The following is a 22086-nucleotide window of genomic DNA, read 5'->3' on the forward strand; positions in this document are numbered from 1 at the left end:
GTAAGGTTTCACAGGACGAACTGTAAATTGCTACTGATGTGTGTTTTATTCCCACCATTCTTGATGCACATTTTATATCTAAAATCGGGATCCATCAGAGAGAGGATGCTTGCTTATTTTTCAAGATATGCAACCCCACCTGTGTGTCCTCAGGTGTCTCACACTGGGCCTGACAGAGTTTGTACAAGGCTTCAACTGCAGGGCTAATGATTTCCGGAGGAGAGCAAAATGCATTTATCCAATTCTGGACTTCGTCTGTAAGAAAAGCACATGTTTAATAGTCATTTCAAAATAATAAAAAAATTGATAAGGTTGTTGTTGAGGTGAGATCAAAGACAAAAAAAGTCTTAATTTTGTTTTGTACCACGGAATCATGTCGCTTATAGCACTTTTTAATGATCTGTAGTGAAATCCAAATGCTTTTGTGCCACTTCAAATGGGTGGCATTATCAGACTTCAAGTGGGTACAAACATTAGTTGTCCTTTGGTTTAACGTTTATTGTCAAGACAGGATCAATGCATTTATCAAAGTCACTCCAGCATTCAATGCAGTTAGTGCATGTCACATTGGATGAGGAGCTTACTAACAACGCAACCTTGTTGAATTGTGTACTTTTGAAGCGAAGACAAGGCAGTGCTTCACAAACTATTTTCCCAATGTGACCCCATTTAAATTCACCTTATGGAAAATTAGAGATGGGCAACAAAGGCTGGCCTTGCCAGAAATGCCCACATCCCATGAAAAAAATATACATACAAAAAGTCTTGAAAACTAATGCGGTTGAAGTCATGTTTTGACAAAGAGTTTACACAATGAAGTGCTGGCAAAGCTTTGCTGTATATTTCTATTAATTTCAGTTATGCAAACAACTTTTCCATCTGTCTTTCATATGCTATTTTCTTTTCAGATATTTCCTGCAATTGAAGTGAGACCGACTGCTTACTTGACATTCATTGCCATTGCCATGAAGGCAAACTACTTAATGTCTGTGCAACACCAATGAATTAAAAAGAGCAATTAAATTGTGCATCGAACAACACCTGTACAAAACTGTCATTTTAATTGATTTACAAGCACTGTTCACATTTGCTACTTTTATTAACAAGCTTCCATTTCCATCCCTCTGGGGGCAGAGCCTGAAGTTGAGCCAGGGGTTGTGGTTGGTTTAGGCCTGAGTCTTCATCCTAAAACTCCCGCAGTGGAAGTGGCACCACGAACAAGGTTCAGCGCAAGAAGGCCCTCTGCAGGCTGTACACTGGAGCAGCAGCTACTTGGGACACAGCCTCTAAATCTCCCAATCCAGTCAAAGCCAGGTCAAAATTGACAGTGGATTAGGGCCTGAGTGACTGTTCCCTCTGGGCCAGTCGGAGATCAGAAAAAAAATGGAGGGCAGAATGCCATGAGCCAAAAATCAGAACTCTACCAAACTGCAGAAATTTCTCATCCCCGTTAACCATCTGCCGATCGTTGAAGACGGAGAATAAAACAATTTTTGTGGTGAATTTGATCCCTTAAGACTTGGCAAGTGGAACATTATGTTGCTTTTAATGTCTGTTATCAGCAACAATACTAAACTAAAATATATTACAGGATGAATCCCCTCTGTTCCGTCACAACAATGTAGTTTAGCCAAGAAAGGCAATAATTGCCAATTTGATGTCAAATTGTGTGCAACTGTACCATGAATATGCACCCTCTAGTTAGCAGACTGAGCAAGCCCAAAAGGAACTACACATTTGACCCTTGCAGTTGTCATGAATAAACATTTGTTGCATTCATCCAGGGTACATCTAAAGCCAAATGGCAGAAAAAAAGGAATGACAATCAAATTAAGCAGAAAGATGGAAGTCAGTAAATTCACCAACAGGAGAAAAGACACAAGAGTTAATGCTGCCCCAAACCCTACCACCACTGCCTCCCAAATGCATTAGAAACATGCGGCACTGCTGCCTTACAGCGCCAGGGACCCAGGTTCAATTCCGGCCTCGGGTGACTGTCTGTGTGGAGCATGCACTTTCTCCTCGTGTCTGCATGGGTTTCCTCCGGGTGCTCCGGTTTCCTCCCATACTCCAAAGATGCGCAGGTTAGGTTGATTGACCATGCTAAATTGACACTTAGTGTCAGGGGGATTAACAGGGTAAATGTGTGGGGTTACGGGAATAGGGCGTGGGTGGGATTGTGATCGGTAAACTCGCTGGGCCGAATTGCCTTCTTCTGTACTGTAGGGATTCTACGATTATTTAAAATTCTCGAATCTTATTGCATTTCACTCACCAATCAACTTAGACCTAGTTGCCTCAGACAAATGTCGAGAAACATTTCCCATGACACTCAGAATGTGGCTTGTGCTGTTGTCTATAATCTTTGACCTGCAAATATTAGAAAATAACTTCAGATCAAAAGAAAATCAAACATTTTACACGACGTTGGCATGATCTGATAACTAGGCAGTATTGAACATCTTGTTTTCATAGTATTTCACAAATAAATCAGTCCTCCATGAAGAAAGCAGGCCAGTCACATACTCATCCTAAACATGCATCAGCATGGCTTTGATGTCTTACCTCAGGCCACCGTACCTCTGAATTACATATTAGATGCTTAATTCTCCCTCAGTGTACCCGAACAGGCACCGGAGTGTGGTAACTCGGGGATTTTCACAGTAACTTAATTGCAATGTTAATGTAGGCTTACTTGTGACACTAATAAATAAACTTTAAACTTAGGTTTCTGCCCCTGAAGCTCTTCAAAGTTTAAAAAAACAAAAAACACAGAACACTTTCCAAATAGGAACTGTCTCTTAATTATGAGGTACGGGAATGAATTATACTTAAAAAATAAAATTATGCCACCTCTTGTATACTCTTACTGAAAAGCTTCAACGCTACATCTCTAACAATGGATATTTTTGCCTGTGCTATGATAGAACTGTAACCTATTGCTGAAATCACAATATCTTGTTACCTTTCCGTCTTATATTGAAGTTAATTCCTATTGTAAGTATTATCTGAAAAGTCTGAATGACACAAAAGCTTTAAAACAGAACAGCTAAAATGGATCAGACATAAAAGCTTCAAAAAAATAGAACAGCCAAAATAGATCGGCATATCACATACTTTACAGCTAGCTGTAAAAAGTACGGTGAAACAGAAGCATTTGCTTGCAAATTTAAAAATTACAAACCTGTAAACATTATCCCAAGCGACTATAATCTTCTCATAATTTAACTTGGGGGATGAACCTGCAACTTTTGAAAGTAGCATCCAGGCGGCAGGAGAGTGTTCGGTCTCAGTGTGAGAGATAAGGCTCTTTACAAACGTTGAATTGAATATATTTTGACGGGACCACAAAAGGAAAGCTTTGGTAAGATAACGGCTATGAAAAGAGGACAGACAATTACTTATCTAGAACTCGCAACTTCTCAAGATAAATAAACGCAAAATATAAAAGACAACTGAAATGGCAAGTCCAATAAACATTTACCAAAGCTCTTGATTCTCAACTGTGAGAAATGTCAAAATATCCCAGGCCAATCTTTGATATTTGTCTTCTTCACTGAACTGTCTATAGTCCTTGATTTGTTGTATTATCACTTGATTCAGACACTCCAGTGCTTTTTCCTGCACAGAACTCTCCGAGTCAATTACAATAGGGATGACTCCATTCATCCAAACGTTTTGTAACACGGAGTTACAGGGTTGAGTCTGCGAGAAACATAAATAAAAACAAACTGAGCACAAGGATAATTCTATGATTCTAAGGATAACAGCCTGAATTAATAACCAATTTCGAAAATAAACCTTTTAAACTATAACTTCAGAACCAAAGTAGGTTCAAATAACATTGTCAACTTGTTTTCTGCTATTTAGATGCGATTGAGTGTCTTTATAAATGCAACTCAAAAGAGCAATTTCAACTGCACATAGGGATTTCCTGGACCACAAACAAGTAATTCTATCGAAAACAGAATATGGAATGGCACTAAATGTAGGCCTATTGAATTATTTTGATGCAACCATGAAAGGACAGCCTTCTGGTCACCCTATTATAGAAAGGATATTATTAAACTAGAAAGAGTGCAGAAAAGATTTACTAGAATGCTACCGGGACTTGATGGATTGAGTTATAAGGAGAAGCTGAATAGACAGGGACTTTTTTCTCTGGAGTGTAGGAGGCTGAGGGGTGACCTTATAGGGGTCTATAAAATAATGAGGGGCGTAGACAAGGTAGATAGTCAATATCTTTTCCCAAAGGTAGGGGAGTTAAAACTAGAGGGCATAGGTTTAAGGTGAGAGGGGAGAGATACAAAAGTGTCCAGAGGGGCAATTTTTTCACACAGAGGGTGGTGAGTGTCTGGAACAAGCTGCCAGAGGTAGTAGTGGAGGCAGGTACAATTTTATCTTTTAAAAAGCATTTAGATAGTTACATGGGTACGATGCGTATAGAAGGATATGGGCCAAATGCAGGCAATTGTGATTAGCTTAGGGGTTTTAAAAAAAAATAAGTGTGGCATGGACAAGTTGGGCCGAAGGGCCTGTTTCTACGCTGTAAACCTCTATGACAGCTTTGGTACTTAATGACTATGGAAAGAGGATGAAGAATTATTTATTTACAAATTATTTATTCTAACTTCTCAAGATAAATGCTACATATCAAAGACGCCTCAAATGGCTTTGGTAGATTGAAATATGTAAAGTCCAATACACATTTTCCAAAGATTTCTTCATTCTGAACTGTCGGCAATGCTTAATTTATTGTATTACCATTTGATTTTGACACTCCAGTGCTCTTTCCTGCACAAGGTGCTCAGAGTCAATTACAAAGGATGACTCCATTCATTCAAGTTTTTTTGCAACACAGAGCTACAGAGTGAGCATATTTTCATGAATATGGCTGAAAAGCACAAGTTGCCAAAGCTTTTCATCTTGCACTCATCAGGACAAATGCAGGAATGCAAAATTTCAAGCAATCACAACAATTTATACTGCAGGAGAAAGGGGTGTTGTTTGGCTAGCAACTTGACTGATTGGCCAAAGGTATTGCCATGGGGAAAGCAACAAGGAACTATAGCTCCCAAAGATAATTCAAAGGCACAAGTCTTGAACATCCTTTGTTTTGCAGCGAATGGATCCCTACATACATCACTACTACCAAGAATAAATGAGTCATGTTATGAACTCGACTGATTATTTTAAATTTGTTGTTCGTGTAGCTATTATTGCACTGGGATTGTTCAAGCGCTGCCTAATCACAGATTCAGATCCAACAATAGATGTTTTGTTTTAGGTTTTGAAAGCATGGGATGGTTGAGTATCATCTGTGCTCTGCCTATGACATATAACCGTCCATTGCTCACTGTGTTTCAACCAAACTCACAATTGGGCCAAATATTACCACATTAAGACCTGAAAAGTGCCCAGTCTATCTCAAATTACCCTGGAAAGGAAGTGTTTCATAACTTTGAACAGATTAAGCAAGAGGTTTCACATTGCTACATTGCAAGGCTATGCAAGTGATAGTTTTGACTAACAGGATGCTCTAGTCAATCCAAAAAGACATTTTGCTTACCACACAATCAAGTAACATTGGCCATGGTTTTCGCATCCTGTTGCGTTAATTTTTTACCGCAGTGGGCCGCAAGAATCCTGCAGTGGCCATTCACAGGGTTTGCGTGAGCATTCACACCTCACTTGTGTCTCCGCGACAAAAATCAGCAGGGAGACGCACAGGCCATTTAAATGGTCATTTTAATATTATTTGAATATGATTAGCGGGCCCGGGACTAAAGTCTCCAGGCCCACAAGCGTCTCCCACCCCGCTAGAATGTTTCACTCCAGCGGGGATTACACTAGCTCCCCACCTTCGGGGAGCTAGCGGCCTGACACAGCTGGGATGAGGGGGAGGGGGCAATTGGGGCCCCCCCAGGGTGTCGGGCTGCATGCGGATGGCCCCCTGGCACTGATGATGTGGACTTTAACCTGGTGTTGTGAGACTTCCCCTGGCACTGCCCAAGGGGAAAAGTGCCAATCCCCAGGGAGGCACCTTGGCACTGCCCATCAGGCATGGGGCACTGCCAAGGGGATGGGGCCAATTGGTGGGGGTGGTGGGTCCCACTGCCACTCTGCAGTCGGGATCGGTGGGGGAAGGAGGGAGGCTAGCGATCGTGGTGATCCAGGGAGGGGGTCGGGTCTGGGCCCAGGAAAAGGTCAGTGGGCCAGCGATCAGGCCATGGTGGGGCGGATTGCCGACGTTGTGGGGCTGACCAGCGATTGAGCTGGCCAGCAATCAGGAAGCCGGCAGTGCAGGGCCACGGCGTATGTACTGATCTCGGCACTGACAGATCGGCGCATGCGCAGTGGCCCACTGAGCACATGCGCAGTAGCCCGCTCGGCACACTGATTTCAGCCTTTCCAGTGGGAATAGGCCCTGCCCCCAAAAATCTAATGATATTCACACAGGTGGCCCCTACAGTGTAGAGTGTGGGAGACATTTCTCTGAACTCCCACTGAAAAAACCAGCGTGAATTACTCCAGTTTTCACACAAATTCGACACTTTGAATTTTTTTGGGAGAATTTCGCCCATTGTGTATGAATTCCAGTGCTAGAGCAATGCCAGGTCCCAGCAATTGGTTGATTGACTCAAACAGCATGTTCCTTTGCTTGTTCATAATAGGTAGAACACAGGCCGTATTCAAAGCCCGTGCTTGCAAAACACTAAACAAAATGTCTACTGTTAAATGTTTTGTTATTTAGAGAAGATTGAGGGTCTAAGTACCACAATTCAAAATTACACTTTCAACTACACATGGGACTTCTTGGTCCACAAACAAGCAATTCTATCATCCTCTGCAAACAAAAGGAATGTGTTCAGGCCCTTCATCTTTTTCGAGTTATTTGGGAGCTTGGAAGTTCTGCAGTTCCCTGCTCCTTTTGCCATAGGAATGTCTCCGCCAATCAGAGTCTATTTGCCAACCAATCAACGTACTTTTCTCCAGTAGTATAAATTGTGATTGTCAAACTTTGACATCATTGCGTTTGTCCTGAAGTGTGCAAGGTGAAAAACCTTGGCAACATGCCTCTCTTTTCAGTAATATTCAAGATTTGCTTTACAAAGCGACTATTTTAATGAGTTCGATCTTCCCAATTCAGAATAGCACCAGCTAATTAGAAAACTCGGCAACATTTATTATTGAAAGATATTCTCTGCTAGCGACACTCCTGTTTCATCTTCCATTCTCCAGTAAAAGAGGACAATCTGGAAACCAGCTTCCAGCTATTGGCCAATGACACTGCAAGCAGCCATGAGAAAATGCATGAAGGAAATGAGGAGTCAGCTAGCCAAGTTTCCATCGCTTCTTCAGAGGGAAATAACTCTCTCCCCTTGGTATGACTGAAGCTCCTGTTGTTAAGTAACCACTCTGGGGAGCGACTGAACAACACGTTCAACTGTTTTGATTATTAATAGGTATGTAACCACCTTACATGATAGGAAAACACTGCATTAAGTGGTGAAATATGTCAAATTTTTCAAATAATCTTAATTTTCTCCCTTCAACTTAGGCCTCCACTTATTAAAGGTGCTCTCCAAAAATAGGCAACCAGGTCTAAAACCATACAAGCTGTGCCTGAGCCGGCTGCTACAAGTTCGGCAATAAAAGATGACTCAACCTCTGATTTTCTGCTCGTGCCACGAGTTAAAAAGAAAAACGGTCCCCACTCTGCAACGGGACCAAAAGAAAAGTTCATATTTGAATCAATCTCTAGTCACTTTGTGGTAGAATTTGCTGACACCTACTGTATGTTGTTTGAACTTTCACACTGTCATTTACTCCTGCGCCAGCAGGAGAGGCAGAATTATAAAGCCCTTCATGCATTTATTAAAAGTATTTGTATCGACTTGAGTATGCACCATGAACTGAAAACAATATTAAAAAAAACCGTACCAACAGAAGATCAGTGATTGACTGCAATGCCTGCTTGCGGACAGATGGGGCAGGATCTCGACAGTGGTCCTGTAATGTTGACAAATCTTCTTGGTTGCAGATGGCAATATTGTGTTTTAAAATGCTGACAAACACCTGTAAGGTATAGAGCACAAAAGAACTGATTCACCAGCATATTCGTACATCAAGAACAAACCCAATTTGCATTCAGAAACATGAATTATATATTTTAATTTGTACAATTTTCCTCTGGTTGACAACTGTTAAACTAAAGGACCAGGCAGAAAATCCAGTTACTTATTGCACAAAGTCAAGAAAGCATAGCCATTTATTAGACATGAAAACATGTTTTATGTGTAATACAAAAATATATTTTTATATAACATACATATTACTCAAGGATTTTGTGTTAACAGCAATCAACCAACCAACTGGTAGGGAAGTGAGAAAAATACCAAAATGCATACAAACTGAGATTTGTACATAATGTCTGCTTTATTTGTAATGCTCTGTCGATGATGTGGCTGTGGGTCAGGCAAACTGGCTTTCAAACTTTGCATGCCTTTTACGTATTCAGTTTTGCAATAAACAAAATAAAAAAAGAGGCTGCATGACTTAATTCCACAGCGGCAATTATATATTTTGATCGTTTAAATCAGATCTTTACATCTTACCCATGAATCTTACTTATGTAAACTGGGTTCACGGGAGCCCTAGGGCCTGGACCGTTCAGAGTTCTTAAAAGGCTCTGTGGAAGCATCTTTTAGATCTGAAACATTAACTGTTTCTCTCCACAGATGCTGCCAGACCTTTTGAGTTTATTCAGCATTTGCTATTTTTATCATAAAAGGTCTTGTTTGTTTTGTTTTTCCTCAACTTGAGTTTTTGTTTATGATTTGCTCCAATCATTAGTCAGTATTTCTGAGTATTCAGACATTTTTTTGTTAAATTTTCACTGAATCTTCCTGCATTGAAGGCTATTCAGCCTATCCCACCTGTGCTGGCTATCGGACCCAGTTCTGTCTCATTACTAACAAAAATCATCCCTGACATTTTATTAATTGTTCTCCTCCAGACCGTTGACCTCATTCTTAAGGTAGGGTGATAAAACTGGATGCCACATTCCCGGCACAGTTTAATTAGTTGTGTAAGTTTAGCATTACTTCTTCGCTTTTCAACTCTCCCATTGCTGACACTTACAATTCTTTTTTAAAATTATTTGCAGCTTTAGTGTCTAGTCCTTTGACTTCTAAAGATTTGTGAAAATTAACGCTCGAGTCTCTTCTTCCTGTCAAAAATATTCACCTGTTTTCCCCCCCATCCCCCAAATTAAATTTCAGCTAACCACTAGCCAAACTAATAATCTATATTGTCAGGATATTATTTGTCCTCTTCATATATAAGCACATACCCTAACATTGTCTGCAAATCTGATAGTGGATCCTATACTCAGACCAAAATCAAAGACTTGAAAGACAGAATGATATGATGTTTTTCTTCACCAGCTTATATCTTGTGGAGTATTTCACAGCCAATGAAGTGCTTTTTAAAATGTAGCCACCATCGGAATGGTTTGAACACTGGGCCATTATGACCATTTTTGCTTTAAACGAGCTGCATCCCTGCCTGATTTTGTGCTGCTACAAGTCAAATGCATAGGGCAAACTCATCAGGCACTGGCTTTCTATTCGAATTAAATGAACTGACTACCCCCTAGATAGTCAGCGGGTATCTAGACTCCCCCTAGTCTAGGGGGAGAAAGTTCAGCAGAGGTGAGGGAGTCCAGCTTAACTCAGGATTTTGTAAGCCAGAACTAGAGAGGGCCTACTAAAATCGGATATTTGTCTTAATTGACTTTTCCACTGCCATCTAAAGAGACCAGGAGAGGCAAATATCTGGCTGCAGTATGCGAGTTATAAAAGCAAATAATCGGCAACATGACCTTGCATGCATACACTACCTGAATGGCTGATTTTCTGACAATGGTTCTCTCATCGCCAGCCCTCAATCTCAACATGGTCATAATTCTTTTCACTGTTCAAAAGAAATTCAGGATAATTCATTCATGAAGAATTCTTCACACTTCAAAACGTCTAGTTCTGTTGAGACTGACTTAATACCACTGACATAAAAATGGACATTTTTACACGTTTTCAGATCTTGTACACATCTTTGGAGCTTTAATGCATTGTTTTAGTTAACTTGAAAGAATATTTGGCAGGAAATGCTGAATCATTAGTCTTTTTTGCATTTTGTGTAAATTGCTCAGAATTTTAACAGCTGAAACATCCAATTATTTTCGTTTTCATACAATGGCCATATGCTATATAGCATGGAACATTAGCACATTCAATATATGCTATAATGTATTGACTGACATAATGGATGCTTTACTTGGAGACCACATGTTTATGCAGAAGCAGAAAAATATGAAATTAAACGCAGAATTGAAATGACCTAGAATCTATTATGATCTCTGAATTAATTTTCAGTAACAGCATGCTATAACTAAAACTCTAGTCTTAAAGATTCCGTTCATAAAACAAATTTCCAGAGTTGCTGCACCACAGCGAGGGCACCAGTAACCTTCTGTCCTTCCATATCCCATAGTTTTTTTAAAAAATTGCAACCATATTTCAATTCTCCCAAAATGTTCTTTAGACATTTTTGCTGTACATCTTTTTTGTCGCATTGTCTCTCTGATGAATTTTCTTTGCTTTTTTTCTACTCTCAATAAAGTGTTAAAAAATCCTAATGTTTTGTTTGGGAACTCCACTTCAATCAACGCATTTGAAAAATAAATTACCAATCTGTGTACACGGATTCCAGACAGAAAATGTAATACAAGACAGCTCAGCAGTATCAGCACGGGAGTTACTCACTGAAAAAATACTTATTATTAGTTTATTTATTTGTCATAAGTAGGCTTATATTCAAACTGCAATGAAGTTACTGTGAAAATCCCCTAGTCGCCACACTCTGGCGCCTGTGCAGATACACTGAGGGAGAATTTAGCACGGCCAATGCACCTAACCTGCATATCTTTGACTGTGGGAGAAAACCGGAGCACCCGGAAGAAACCCACGCAGACACAGGGAGAATGTGCAAACTCCACACAGACAGTGATCCAAGCCCGGAATCAAATCCGGGTCCCTGGTGCTGTGAGGCAGCAGTGCTAATCACTGTGCCACCGTGCCGATTTTATTTCTTAAAAATAAAATCACATATTATTTTGTGTCCATTGTAAAACACTTCAATCTAAGGCCTACAGAAATGATTTACTTCACATAGACAAATTTTCATGCTCACCATTAGTGAATGTTGAATCCCCAGGGTCTGTGACTTCAATGCTTTTTAGTGTGTCCTTGCATTGGTTAATGGTGGCTAGAAGTTCCAAAATGTTTGAAATAAAACAAATTGAATATACCAGCATGTACTGTTTTTCCGATCTATATTTTACTGAAATGCCACTCAAGTAACCAACTGCATAAAGGAATTCAGAGTGTGATAAAGTATTTACAAATATTTATGATGAAACCACAGTGAAAACCGAAAGGCCACAGTGCAGGACAGCAAGGATAAAAACAGTAGAGTAGAAAACAAGGTACATCAAGGACTGGGTGTTTCAAAACACTAAGTTTCTATTTTAAAAGCCTGAAGATGATGGGAGCAAAAGACTTGGACAGATAAGGAGCTCCGATTCTAATAAGAAGGCAATTAGCAGTGATTCTTAGTTTCAAACTCAGCAATATAGTGAGAATGGAAAGCAGATAGAACACATTGCAGATTTAGAATTATACTTCATTGGCAGAAGTCCACAGCAATTAAATTCCATACCAGCTGGAACACAAAGTTCAAAGGGAAAAAAAAGGATGCGGCAGTAGTGTCACAGGACTAGTAATCCAGACACCCAGGGTATGTTTTGGGGACCTGGAATCGGATCCCACCGTGGCAGATGGTGAAATTTGAATTCCCATCTGGTTCACTAATGTCCTTTAGGGAAGGAAAACTGTCATCCTTACCCGAGTCCTGATCCTCAACAATGTGGTTGACTCTTAAATGGGTTGGGCAATAATCATAGAATCCTACAGTACAGGAGGCTATTTGGCCCATCGAGTCTACACCGACCACAATACCACCCAGGCCCTATCCCCATAAGCCCATGCAGTTACCCTAGCTAGTCCCTCTGACACTAAGGGGCAATTTAGCATGGCTCAGGCAGCAATGCCCACATCCTGTGAACGAATAAAACCAAACTAGCAGTTTATGATTAGAAAAATAAAAGAAGCTGAAGTCAGAAAAAAAATGGCTAACATAATGCCAAATAGACTGGGATGTTTCTAATGCAGTTTGCTGCAGGTTCTTCCGCAGAATGCAGATATAGCAAACTACAAAGAACCCAGTGGCAAGAAAACAGATATACTGCAAAAATTAGGATTGGAGGTGAGGAGAAGGTACTGATTTTTCCAAAAAGGTTGAATGATTGATTTGTAGCAAAAACACCTCGACATCAGTGCCAACCTGATCAGTGAAAGAAAAGTACTAAAGTCAAAGTATTCAGGAACACTGACGTGAGCAGAGAAAGTTGAAGATTTGTCCAACAAAAAGCTGTGGGGGAAGAGTTACAAAGATTACAGTCAATAAAATTAGCAAGCATATTTGGCCACTAGAAGGTTAAAATGAGGGTTCGACAAAAGCTAATCCAACCAGCATGGAACTTAGTGCAAGAAAGGAAATAATTAATTTGTATCAGAATGTGAGTGTATGGAGTATGAGCAAAATTGGAAAAAGGAAATGCCAAAAAGATGTAAAATTCAAATCTCAGTGAGTTATCCTGCCCTCACCCAATGACAGGATACAGATTCAGGAGGCTGGTGCCAGAAGTATCGCAAACACATGCACACCACAGGGGGTAGAGGAACTAACAAATTCACTACAGTTTTTATCCAAATGGTTTGCAAGTTCCAACTCCATATTACGTGCACATGTGTATAATAAAAGACTGGACCATTGGAACTCGATGTCTAAATAGCAGTTAGCACTACCATTGGCAAACTAAAGGAAATCTAATAAATTCCTGGAGATGCAATAAAAACAGAATGAGCTCATGATCACTCAGTGGAACCAATCGTGAATATTGCAACATGTGCCATACCATACTCTTATTGAAAGAAAAAAAGGAATTCAATGGTTACCTTCATCACCCATCTTGACAGTATTCTCTAGAGTGTTCAATTCTCCATCTGACTGCCCGTGCAACTCTGATTGCCCTCCAGCTGCAAACATTAGCTCAAAGTGATTTATCACAAATGACTGCCTCTCTGTACTGACTGCTTTATTAGTTGGTTCCAACTTTTAGGAAGCTTCAAGAAGCACTAGCAATTCAATTTAAAAGAAACTCGAAAGTACTTTTGTTTAGAAAGAGATGCATAAAATGTATCAGAAAATAACAAAAACATACAAGGATTACTGTCAACAGACAAGTATACCCAGCAGCAATTGACAACCCATGCATGCTAATGTTTAAAGTGAGAGTTTGTTATTATTTTTATTTCAACGCAGAGGGAAACCATTCTTCAATTGTCTCTAGATTATCACTTAATATTAAGTTACAATTTCAGTATAAAAGATAATGATCAGTTAGACATGTGACTCCATCCAATAATCTCTAATAAAGGGCAGGTTTGTCCAATATGTTAATGCAATAATTTCTATTGGATTAACACAATCTGTCTGTAGTCAACATAATGTGGAGAAGCCGGCGTTGGACTGGGGTAAACACAGTAAGGAGTCTCACAACACCAGGTTAAAGTCCAACAGGTTTATTTGGTAGCAAACGCCACTAGCTTTTGGAGCGTGCTGCTCCTTCGTCAGGTGGAGTGGGAGATCTCCCACTTTGGTAGCGTTTGCTACCAAATAAACCTGTTGGACTTTAACCTGGTGTTGTTAGACTTCTTACTGTAGTCAACATAAACATTTGTCCAAAAAAAACGACCTTATTAAATAATTTTGCAGGAAACTGCTCACCAATTAGCTTAGACAATTCACTGATAACATAGAAACAAACACAGAAACTAGGAGTATGAGGAGGCTATTCAGCCTTTCAAATCTACTCCGCCATTCATTATGATCATGGCTAATCATCCAACTCAATAGCCTGATCCTGCCCATATCCTTTGATCCCCTTCTCCCCCCAAGAGCTATATTTAATTGCTTCTTGAAAACATGCAATGTTTTGGCTTCAACTACTTCCTGTGGTAGGAAATTCCACAGGCTGATCTCTCTGGGTGCCGGCAAGGGCAATCCAGAAAGCTGCCCCCAGCCCCAACCACTTCAACTACATATCCAATTCACTTTTGGAAGCGACAATTGAATTTCAAACTTTAATCCATGAATTACGTAATGCATGAATACAGTGACTTGCGTCAGGAAAAACACGTGTTTGCCCTGTACAGGGTTAGGTGTTCATGTGCTATTGGAGAGGTGTTCGCGGAAAGTTCACTAACAGTGTGGATGGAAAAATTTGAGAATGTTGTTTGGGTCTTTTCTGGCTGATAAGCCAAAGTTTCAAGCGGCGTGAAACTGGATCAACTCGTGGTCTATTTGATGCCGCTCATTAAGTCTGCTGCCGTCAATAACTGAGCTGCATGTTTCACTGACATAAACTGGTTGCGAACCTTGTGAATAATTACATAGAATAACATGACTCGTACTACATTCTTTGCAGATTAACTGAATGTGGGCATTCAAAGGATGATATTTTACCAAATGTTTGTGCAGTAGCTCCATGCATTCATATCAAGACAACACTGTATCCCAGAGCAGTTAGCCAAATCTAGCATCCTTGATCATTTTCAGGCTCATCACTAATTAGTATTAATCAGGTACTTGTATATATTTCAACCTGCACCCTGCAAAAATAAATGCAAGTTTGTCCAAAGTAGGAATAGATTGAAAAGTACTGGTACTTACTACCTAGCAATATTTCTTGAACATACTCCGCAGCTGTTGAAGCATTCAATTCTAGGCATTGTGCAAGACAAGCAAGTGCTCTGCTTCGGACTGAAGGTGCCTTATCAGAGCATCTACCCAAGATCACAACCTGGATCCAGTATTTGTGATAGAGATACTTCTGACGCTCTGGTGGAATAGAGCTATCTTGTTCCCTCTCTGGCAATTCCAGTAACGCCATTACCACATCCAATGCAAAGTTTCTGTAAGCTACCTAAAAAAAAACCAGGAGAAACAATGCAATGTTAAAGAAAATGAGGAACAATGCATTATCCTCCTCACTGTACATCTGAGACATCAACCGTTCAGGCCAATATTAAAGCTCAAAATCTTGTTATTCAAATAAATTATTTTGTTATGTAATTGAAGGAAGCATAAGGGAGAAAAAGTAAAGACAAAATAAAAATGAATACAAGTGACATAAGAAGTCATGAAATTGTAGAATACTTGTATCTGAATTTATTGAAAAGGTGGCAAAATATTGCTTATTCTAACATGATACATAAGGTGCAGACTGAAGAATAGGGACTCAAGTAGGTTTTTGTCTTCATGGCCTAGGTATTAAAAGATGGGATGGATCTCCCATCTATTTATAGAACCTGCCTGTTTTTATTCCATTGAAGTGAATCAAATGAAAATCAAGCTTGCAGGCAATCTTCTTCACCAGAGGATACACCAGGTGAAGTAGTTTTAAACCTCCCTGGTAACTTACTTTAAATAAAGACAGAAAATGTTGAATATACTCAGCAGGTCAGGCAGCATGTGGAGAGCTCAGTCTGATGAAAGATCAACAACCCAAAGAGGTTTTTCCTTTCTCCACAGATGCTACCTGACATGTTAAGTAGTTTTAAATTCAGATTTCCAGCTTCTCTAATATATTTTTGTTGTTTTTTCCTTACCTTGCTGTTTTGCGAATATTTATTCAACCAATCTAAGAAAGCGACAAAGTCCACACAAGGAAGTTTTGACAGCAATTTCATTAGGGCCCGGGCACCATGGGTACGATATTCTGCTTTATCTGGCACCTGTAACATAAAACAATAAACATAAAACAGCAACCTCCCACTTGCTCTATACCCCTTAATACCCTTGGATAGCAAATATCTATCAATCTTGCATAAATTATTAACTGGGCTAGCTACTGCTGGTTTTTGTAGGAGAATTTCAGATTCCTATCACCCTTTGCATGAATAGGTTTTAGAACAAAACAAAGAACAATACAGCACAGGAACAGGCCCTTCAGCCCTCCAAGCCCGCGCTGCTCCCTGGTCCAAACTAGACCATTCTTTTGTATCCCTCCATTCCCACTCCGTTCATGTGGCTATCTAGATAAGTCTTAAACGTTCCCAGTGTGTCCGCCTCCACCACCTTTCCCGGCAGCGCATTCCAGGCCCCCACCACCCTCTGTGTAAAATACGTCCTTCTGATATCCGTGTTAAACCTCCCCCCCCCCCCTCACCTTGAACCAAACTTTCTAAACTTTGCTTCCGAATTAAAAAGAGTGCTGGAAAAGAACTATTTTTATTTCAGATCTTCAACAGTCGCAGCATTTTGTTCTTATTCTCTTCTGCATGATTTTTGTTCCTTTGTCCAAGCATCCCCATCAGTTGAAAATGTTCCTCCCTATAAATGGCTTTCAAAATCCTAAAGACTTCAATGAAATTACCTCTTTATCTTCTATATTCCTGGGAATATGAGGTTTCTGTTTGTGTGATGTTCCTTGGTAACAAACCCTTGGAGCTCTGGAAACAGTTTGGTGAATCTGCCCTGCATTCCTTCCAAGGCCAACATATCCTAAAAGGCAATGCCCAGAACAGTGCACAATACTCCAATGGCCCTAAACAGGGCTTTGCAAAGCCATGGGAAAACCTATTTCATTTTATATTGTAGCCTTTTAGTATAAAGGATAACAGCCCATTAGATCTCCAATTACTTTTGTACTTGCCTACCAAATTCTAGTGATTTATGCACATTTTTGCCCAATCTTCTTGACTTCCACTGATTCTAGCTTTTCACTATTTAAAAAAAATGCACTGATCTAACATTTTTGGGCCCAAAATGAGTGACCTCACACTCACCTGCACTGAGTTCCATTACAGTTTTGCTCCGTTACTTAATCTAATGTAAATAACTGATGCAATTTCATAGAGCCATCCACCAATCTTTGTGTCATGAACAAACTTGGATACATGGCTCTTTATTGTGTTATCCAAATCATTAATTAACGGCTGATTGAGGGCCTGGTGCAGATCCTTATGGGACAAGACTCGTCACTTCCTTTAACATATGGCAATTTACATCGTATTGATGGAACAGAAAAGTGGTGTTTATACTCCACACAAGCCTCCTCCCTGCTCAATACTTCAATTGCTCCACGTATAGAGTTCCACATTCTAACCATTCTCTGAGTAAAATAAATTTTGTTATTGATTAATTACTGACAGACCTATATTTTCATTGCCACTAGTTCTGGTTTCCCCTGAAAAGGAAAACATCTTAATGTTTACCTTTTAAAATCTTGAAGACCTCTATCAAACCACCTCTTCGTCTTCCCTTTTCTGACATCACCTTCGTATATCTTTTTTTGTACCTCTGCCACTATATTCTTTTCATAATATGGAGTCCAGAACAGTTCACACTATTCCAGGTTATCACCAGTGTAAAAAAAACTGAAATTGCAGAAGAAACTCCTTCTGCTCCACCATTGCAACCATGGCAAAAGGTTGCCAAAAACAGGTATAAACACGGTTTCTGTTTCTGTTGAAGTTAGAGCACAAGAGAAGCCCCTAGGAAATTACTAATGTGTAAGTTTGCTGAATATTGTGAATGAGCATGGATATCCCAGTCACCAGTATGTAGGTAGTTAAGTGGAATGCAGCCAACAAGAACTTATTCAGCCAAGACAAATAGACATGCCAAACAAGTAAGTTTCTGGGAATTAAGTACGAGCTTCTTTCAGTTGGTAATGCGCCCACTTAAGGTTATGGGTTCAAAATCAACTATGGGCTTGTTCCCATGGTCTAGGCGTTGATGGATAGCTGCATTGTCAGAAGTATTATCTTTCAAATGAGATTAAATCAAAGTCTCAAGTTCAAGGAAACTTAAAAGCACCCATTTAATTACTTAAAATGCAAGTTTTCCAAACACTTGGCAACATTCATGCCTCAACTAACTCATTTAAAACCAGATTTTCAGGCCTACCATTTGCTACCCGTGGGATTTTACTGTGTACAAATTAGCTAATATATTACCTACATAAATGACAGTACATCTAAAATAATTAATTGGTAGTAAGATGTAGGAAACTCCCAAGAACTCAAAGGCAATGCTCTAAGATATGTAAATTGGTGCAACAGAGATTTACATCTCTATCACAAAACCAAAATGATGCTCAAATTGTTCATTAATGATATCCCGCGATTGTGCTAAGGAAGGATAAACCTTCCTTGTCCTGTTCAACCAGTGTGTAGCCTTGACAACTTCTACTGGTTAATGAGTTGGAAATTCAAAGGCATAAAATAAAGATTAGCACCAAAAAACACCAAGGGAGAGTCAGATTCATTTTTCAACTCAGAGCTTCCATGTCCTGACAGTTCTAACAGAAACATGAAAACAATTCTGGGCAGTAGAAGAAAAATTAGACAGGGAAAATGGTAAGTATACCAGAATGAGATCAAGCATATGAGTCTCAGGGAGTCTGTACAGGTGCCATGAGCTAATTGGCTTCTTGTGTGCTACAATCTGATAACTTCCTCTACAAATTTCACATGAAGTGTATGTTGAACCTATCCTTTATTTTTACTTGTTTGCAATTTTCAGCACCCTAAGTATTAGCAACTGTGATACATAATTCCAAAAAAAAAGTCAAACCTTAGTGCAGATGTGCTGCAGCAAAACCCGAAGTACAGGCAACGCAGTCTCTTCCATCTGATCCACAATATAGCTATGAACAAAATGTTTCACAGTCATAACACTTTCGACTAGAAGATCATTTAATCAGCCACTTCTATTGCTGTGTAACTGTTCTCCACATAACATGTTCCCTCTCTTTAGCAAACAAGTAATACAGAGATCAAAGAAAGTTAACACCTAAAAATATAGATGGCTCTAATTAGCTGCTGTTCATAGAATCCCTAAAGTGCAGAAGGAAGCCATTCAGCCCATTGAGTCTGCACCGACTCACCAACAGAACATGTTACCCAGGCCCTATCACCGTAACCTCATGTATTTAAACTACTAATCCCTGTAACTTCATGTATTTACAGCGCTAAACCTCCTAACCTACGCATCTTTGGACACTACGGGGCAATTTAGCATGGTCAATCCACCAAACCCACACATCTTTGTACTGTGGGAGGAAACCGGCGTACCCAGAGGAAACCCACACAGACATGAGGAGAACGTGCGAACACCACACAGTCACCCAATGCTGGAATCAAACCTGGGTCCCTGGCACTGTGAGGCAGCAGTGCTAACCACTGTGGCGCCATGCCGTCAAAGCAAAGTGGAACATACCAAAGCCATAAAGAACAATATTTTTGGAGAGAGTATATGAGTATTTGAGAGATGAAATATAAGGAATGTAGTATGCTTAGGAACGACAGGTCACTTTGGGCCTATGGTTCTCAAAATATCCCACACCAGGGGTTTCCTTACTTCATGTCTGGGTCAGTCCTACTCTGAATGAAGGGGATAGATTTCCGTGATAATTTAACAATTCCATGACTGTTGTATAACATGGCTACTAGGCTTATGGATAGCAAACTAGATGGGACATTGATTGTTTTTCCATCTAGGAAATCATAGGACCCTATCAAACCATGTTTAGTAACTTATTTTGGATCAAATGTTTAAAAAAAACTGTTTAGTTTAAAAGAAAAACATTTCATGAGAATTATTCACCTGATAAATCGAATGGCTTGATCTCTGGCAGCAATAACTTTCTGTCCCACTCCCAGAAGTACACCAGAATGGGAACCTTCTCCTCCTCCTACCAGTAAAATTGTATTCAATAATCTTTGGAAAAGCCAGCGAAGTGTCTAGAAAGACGTAAACTAAATTAAATGCATCCAATCACATTCATTTTTATGTATTAATTATATTCCAATTAATGAGCTGGAACAAAAATAGTTAATTTCTTTTAAAGCCAGTACCTTATTAACGTCACCATGATTAGGAGAGCACAGTAATTTAAGTCCATAATAAGCCAATTCTGGCAAAGTCTTCATTCTTTCAATATTTCTGACAGAACGTAAAGAGAAAAAAGCTGAAACAAGAGGACGATTAACTCTGGTTTGTTGAACATATATTTAGCAGGTCAGCTCGTTTTAAATAAATCTTTTCTAAGTCAAAAATAAAAATAATCAGAATTTGTGTTTAATAAAAATATGCTGCAAATTTCTGGTCCCCTTTACAATTCAAAATGTCATATTTAACACAATAATGCTTAGGTAATGGGAACTCTAGTTACACTACATTAATAAACTGTGGAATTTATTTCTTTAGAGCCACATGTTTCATTTAGAAAGTAGCACTATCATCATGGTTTCAGTCTGAGAAATCTAGTGACCCTAGTTGCTTCCATCTGGTCGCATATCTCCCTTCGAAGCCCAGTTTCAGGTAGAGGAGGAAGGAGGGAAAAATAAACCAAGAGATAGAAAAGCTACAAAGAATGAAAAATCCCCAACCTAATTAAGAACTATATTTCCACTGTAACCACAGATGTAATATTGTCAAGTGGGGATGTTTTTCCCCGACAGCTATGGGATAAAAATCATTGCTGTATGAGAGACTTGGAAATCGCCAATTAGGGAAGTTGGCCAAGAGGAGCACTAAAGATGGCTGCATTGCCCCACAGTTAATGCAGCTAAAAGCAGCCAACATTTGGACTTCAGATCCTTAAGGGAAGTGTGCAAGTACAGATACTAGGGTGAAGGGCAGGCTTGAGATTAACTATCTCGAGTAGCTGCACTTACCACTGCGGTTCGTACATGAACAGCGGTATTGGAGGCAGTCTACAGAACACAAGTAAGGGATTTGAGGAGTTTTAGGAGATTGTAAGAATAGAAAAAATACTCAAAACACACTTATAGCAACTAAACAAACAGCAGATAGGCTGCATACACTATTTCAGAGAAATTAGAAAAGGATTTGCATACTTACGTAGAATCTGAAAAATCTAATACTCCAATTACAGTCTCAAAGTTGGTCAGTTCAGCAAATAGCTACAAAGATGAAAAAAAGATCAAAAATATAAATAATCAAGATTAATTCAAACCAGCACGACTATCATTCTCATAAAACAATCACTTTCAGAGTCCATTCACATTATGCCCTACCAGACATTATTTGCTTAATTAAATGCAATGAAATTCTACAAAGCCTTCACCTGTATCCTCCTGCTATAACTAAAGGACTCAAAAAAGAAAATCAATAGCTGCTGTTCATTTTTAATCAATTGCTTTCCTTCGCATAACAGGTCAAGAATGATATTCCAGAGTTATTTGATCTCATATTTCAAATCAATTCTTATCTATTTATTAAATGAATAGGATATAGTCAACATGCTCTAGGAAGTGAACTGTTGCTCCTAAATAACATGCAATGTACTGTCAATGGGACCCACTGACACCAATGATTGCACTTGCTGACACAAGGTTAACCTGCAGGTTAAAGCAATTAAGTATACAATTAGTAACAGTTAGACATTAGATAAGAAACAAAGGATACAGGGAACGTAAAAGGGCATACAACATTGACAGAGCAGCAGTGTTCCATTTTTGTACCCATGCACCAAAGTAAGTTACACCATTAATCGGATTCAAACTGGCTGGGCCCATCATAAGATTGGCACAGCAGCTTGCATGTTTACCTGTAGACAGTGTTGAGTACAATCTGGTTTTTCTTTCAGGAAGAATTTGGTGAGTAATCGCAAGATATTTTTCAAGAGAGAGAAAATACCATCCCTGATCTGACAGAGATCATGCGTGGAGAAAAATACATCAGCATCTTCTTCATCTTCCTCCTCCTCAAATATATCCTGGAATGGAGGAACAGATTTTAGGCCACAGGCCATTATCAGTGACCTAGTTTCCAGTGCACACCACAGTAACAATATAACTAATTAGCTTA

At 39.5% G+C, this 22086-nt stretch overlaps 1 protein-coding gene across 1 annotated transcript in view; it reads right to left on the minus strand.

Moving 5' to 3' along the window:
* The window catches only part of ncapd3 (non-SMC condensin II complex, subunit D3), a 77978-nt gene that overhangs the window by 32339 nt on the left and 23553 nt on the right, over nt 1-22086 (minus strand). The window contains exons 5-19 of the mRNA XM_078198875.1: nt 21827-21994; nt 21118-21179; nt 20109-20196; nt 19858-19994; nt 18826-18898; nt 15855-15980; nt 14917-15169; nt 13140-13220; nt 11254-11328; nt 9905-9978; nt 7945-8079; nt 3485-3705; nt 3185-3376; nt 2276-2370; nt 140-255 (exon numbers count right to left, since the gene is read on the minus strand). Of these exons, the coding sequence (XP_078055001.1) occupies nt 140-255; nt 2276-2370; nt 3185-3376; nt 3485-3705; nt 7945-8079; nt 9905-9978; nt 11254-11328; nt 13140-13220; nt 14917-15169; nt 15855-15980; nt 18826-18898; nt 19858-19994; nt 20109-20196; nt 21118-21179; nt 21827-21994 (1896 nt within the window). The remainder of the gene's footprint in view (nt 1-139; nt 256-2275; nt 2371-3184; nt 3377-3484; nt 3706-7944; nt 8080-9904; nt 9979-11253; nt 11329-13139; nt 13221-14916; nt 15170-15854; nt 15981-18825; nt 18899-19857; nt 19995-20108; nt 20197-21117; nt 21180-21826; nt 21995-22086) is intronic.

Source organism: Mustelus asterias, chromosome 27, assembly GCF_964213995.1.
Source record: "Mustelus asterias chromosome 27, sMusAst1.hap1.1, whole genome shotgun sequence".
NCBI classification, from domain to species: Eukaryota; Metazoa; Chordata; class Chondrichthyes; order Carcharhiniformes; family Triakidae; genus Mustelus; species Mustelus asterias.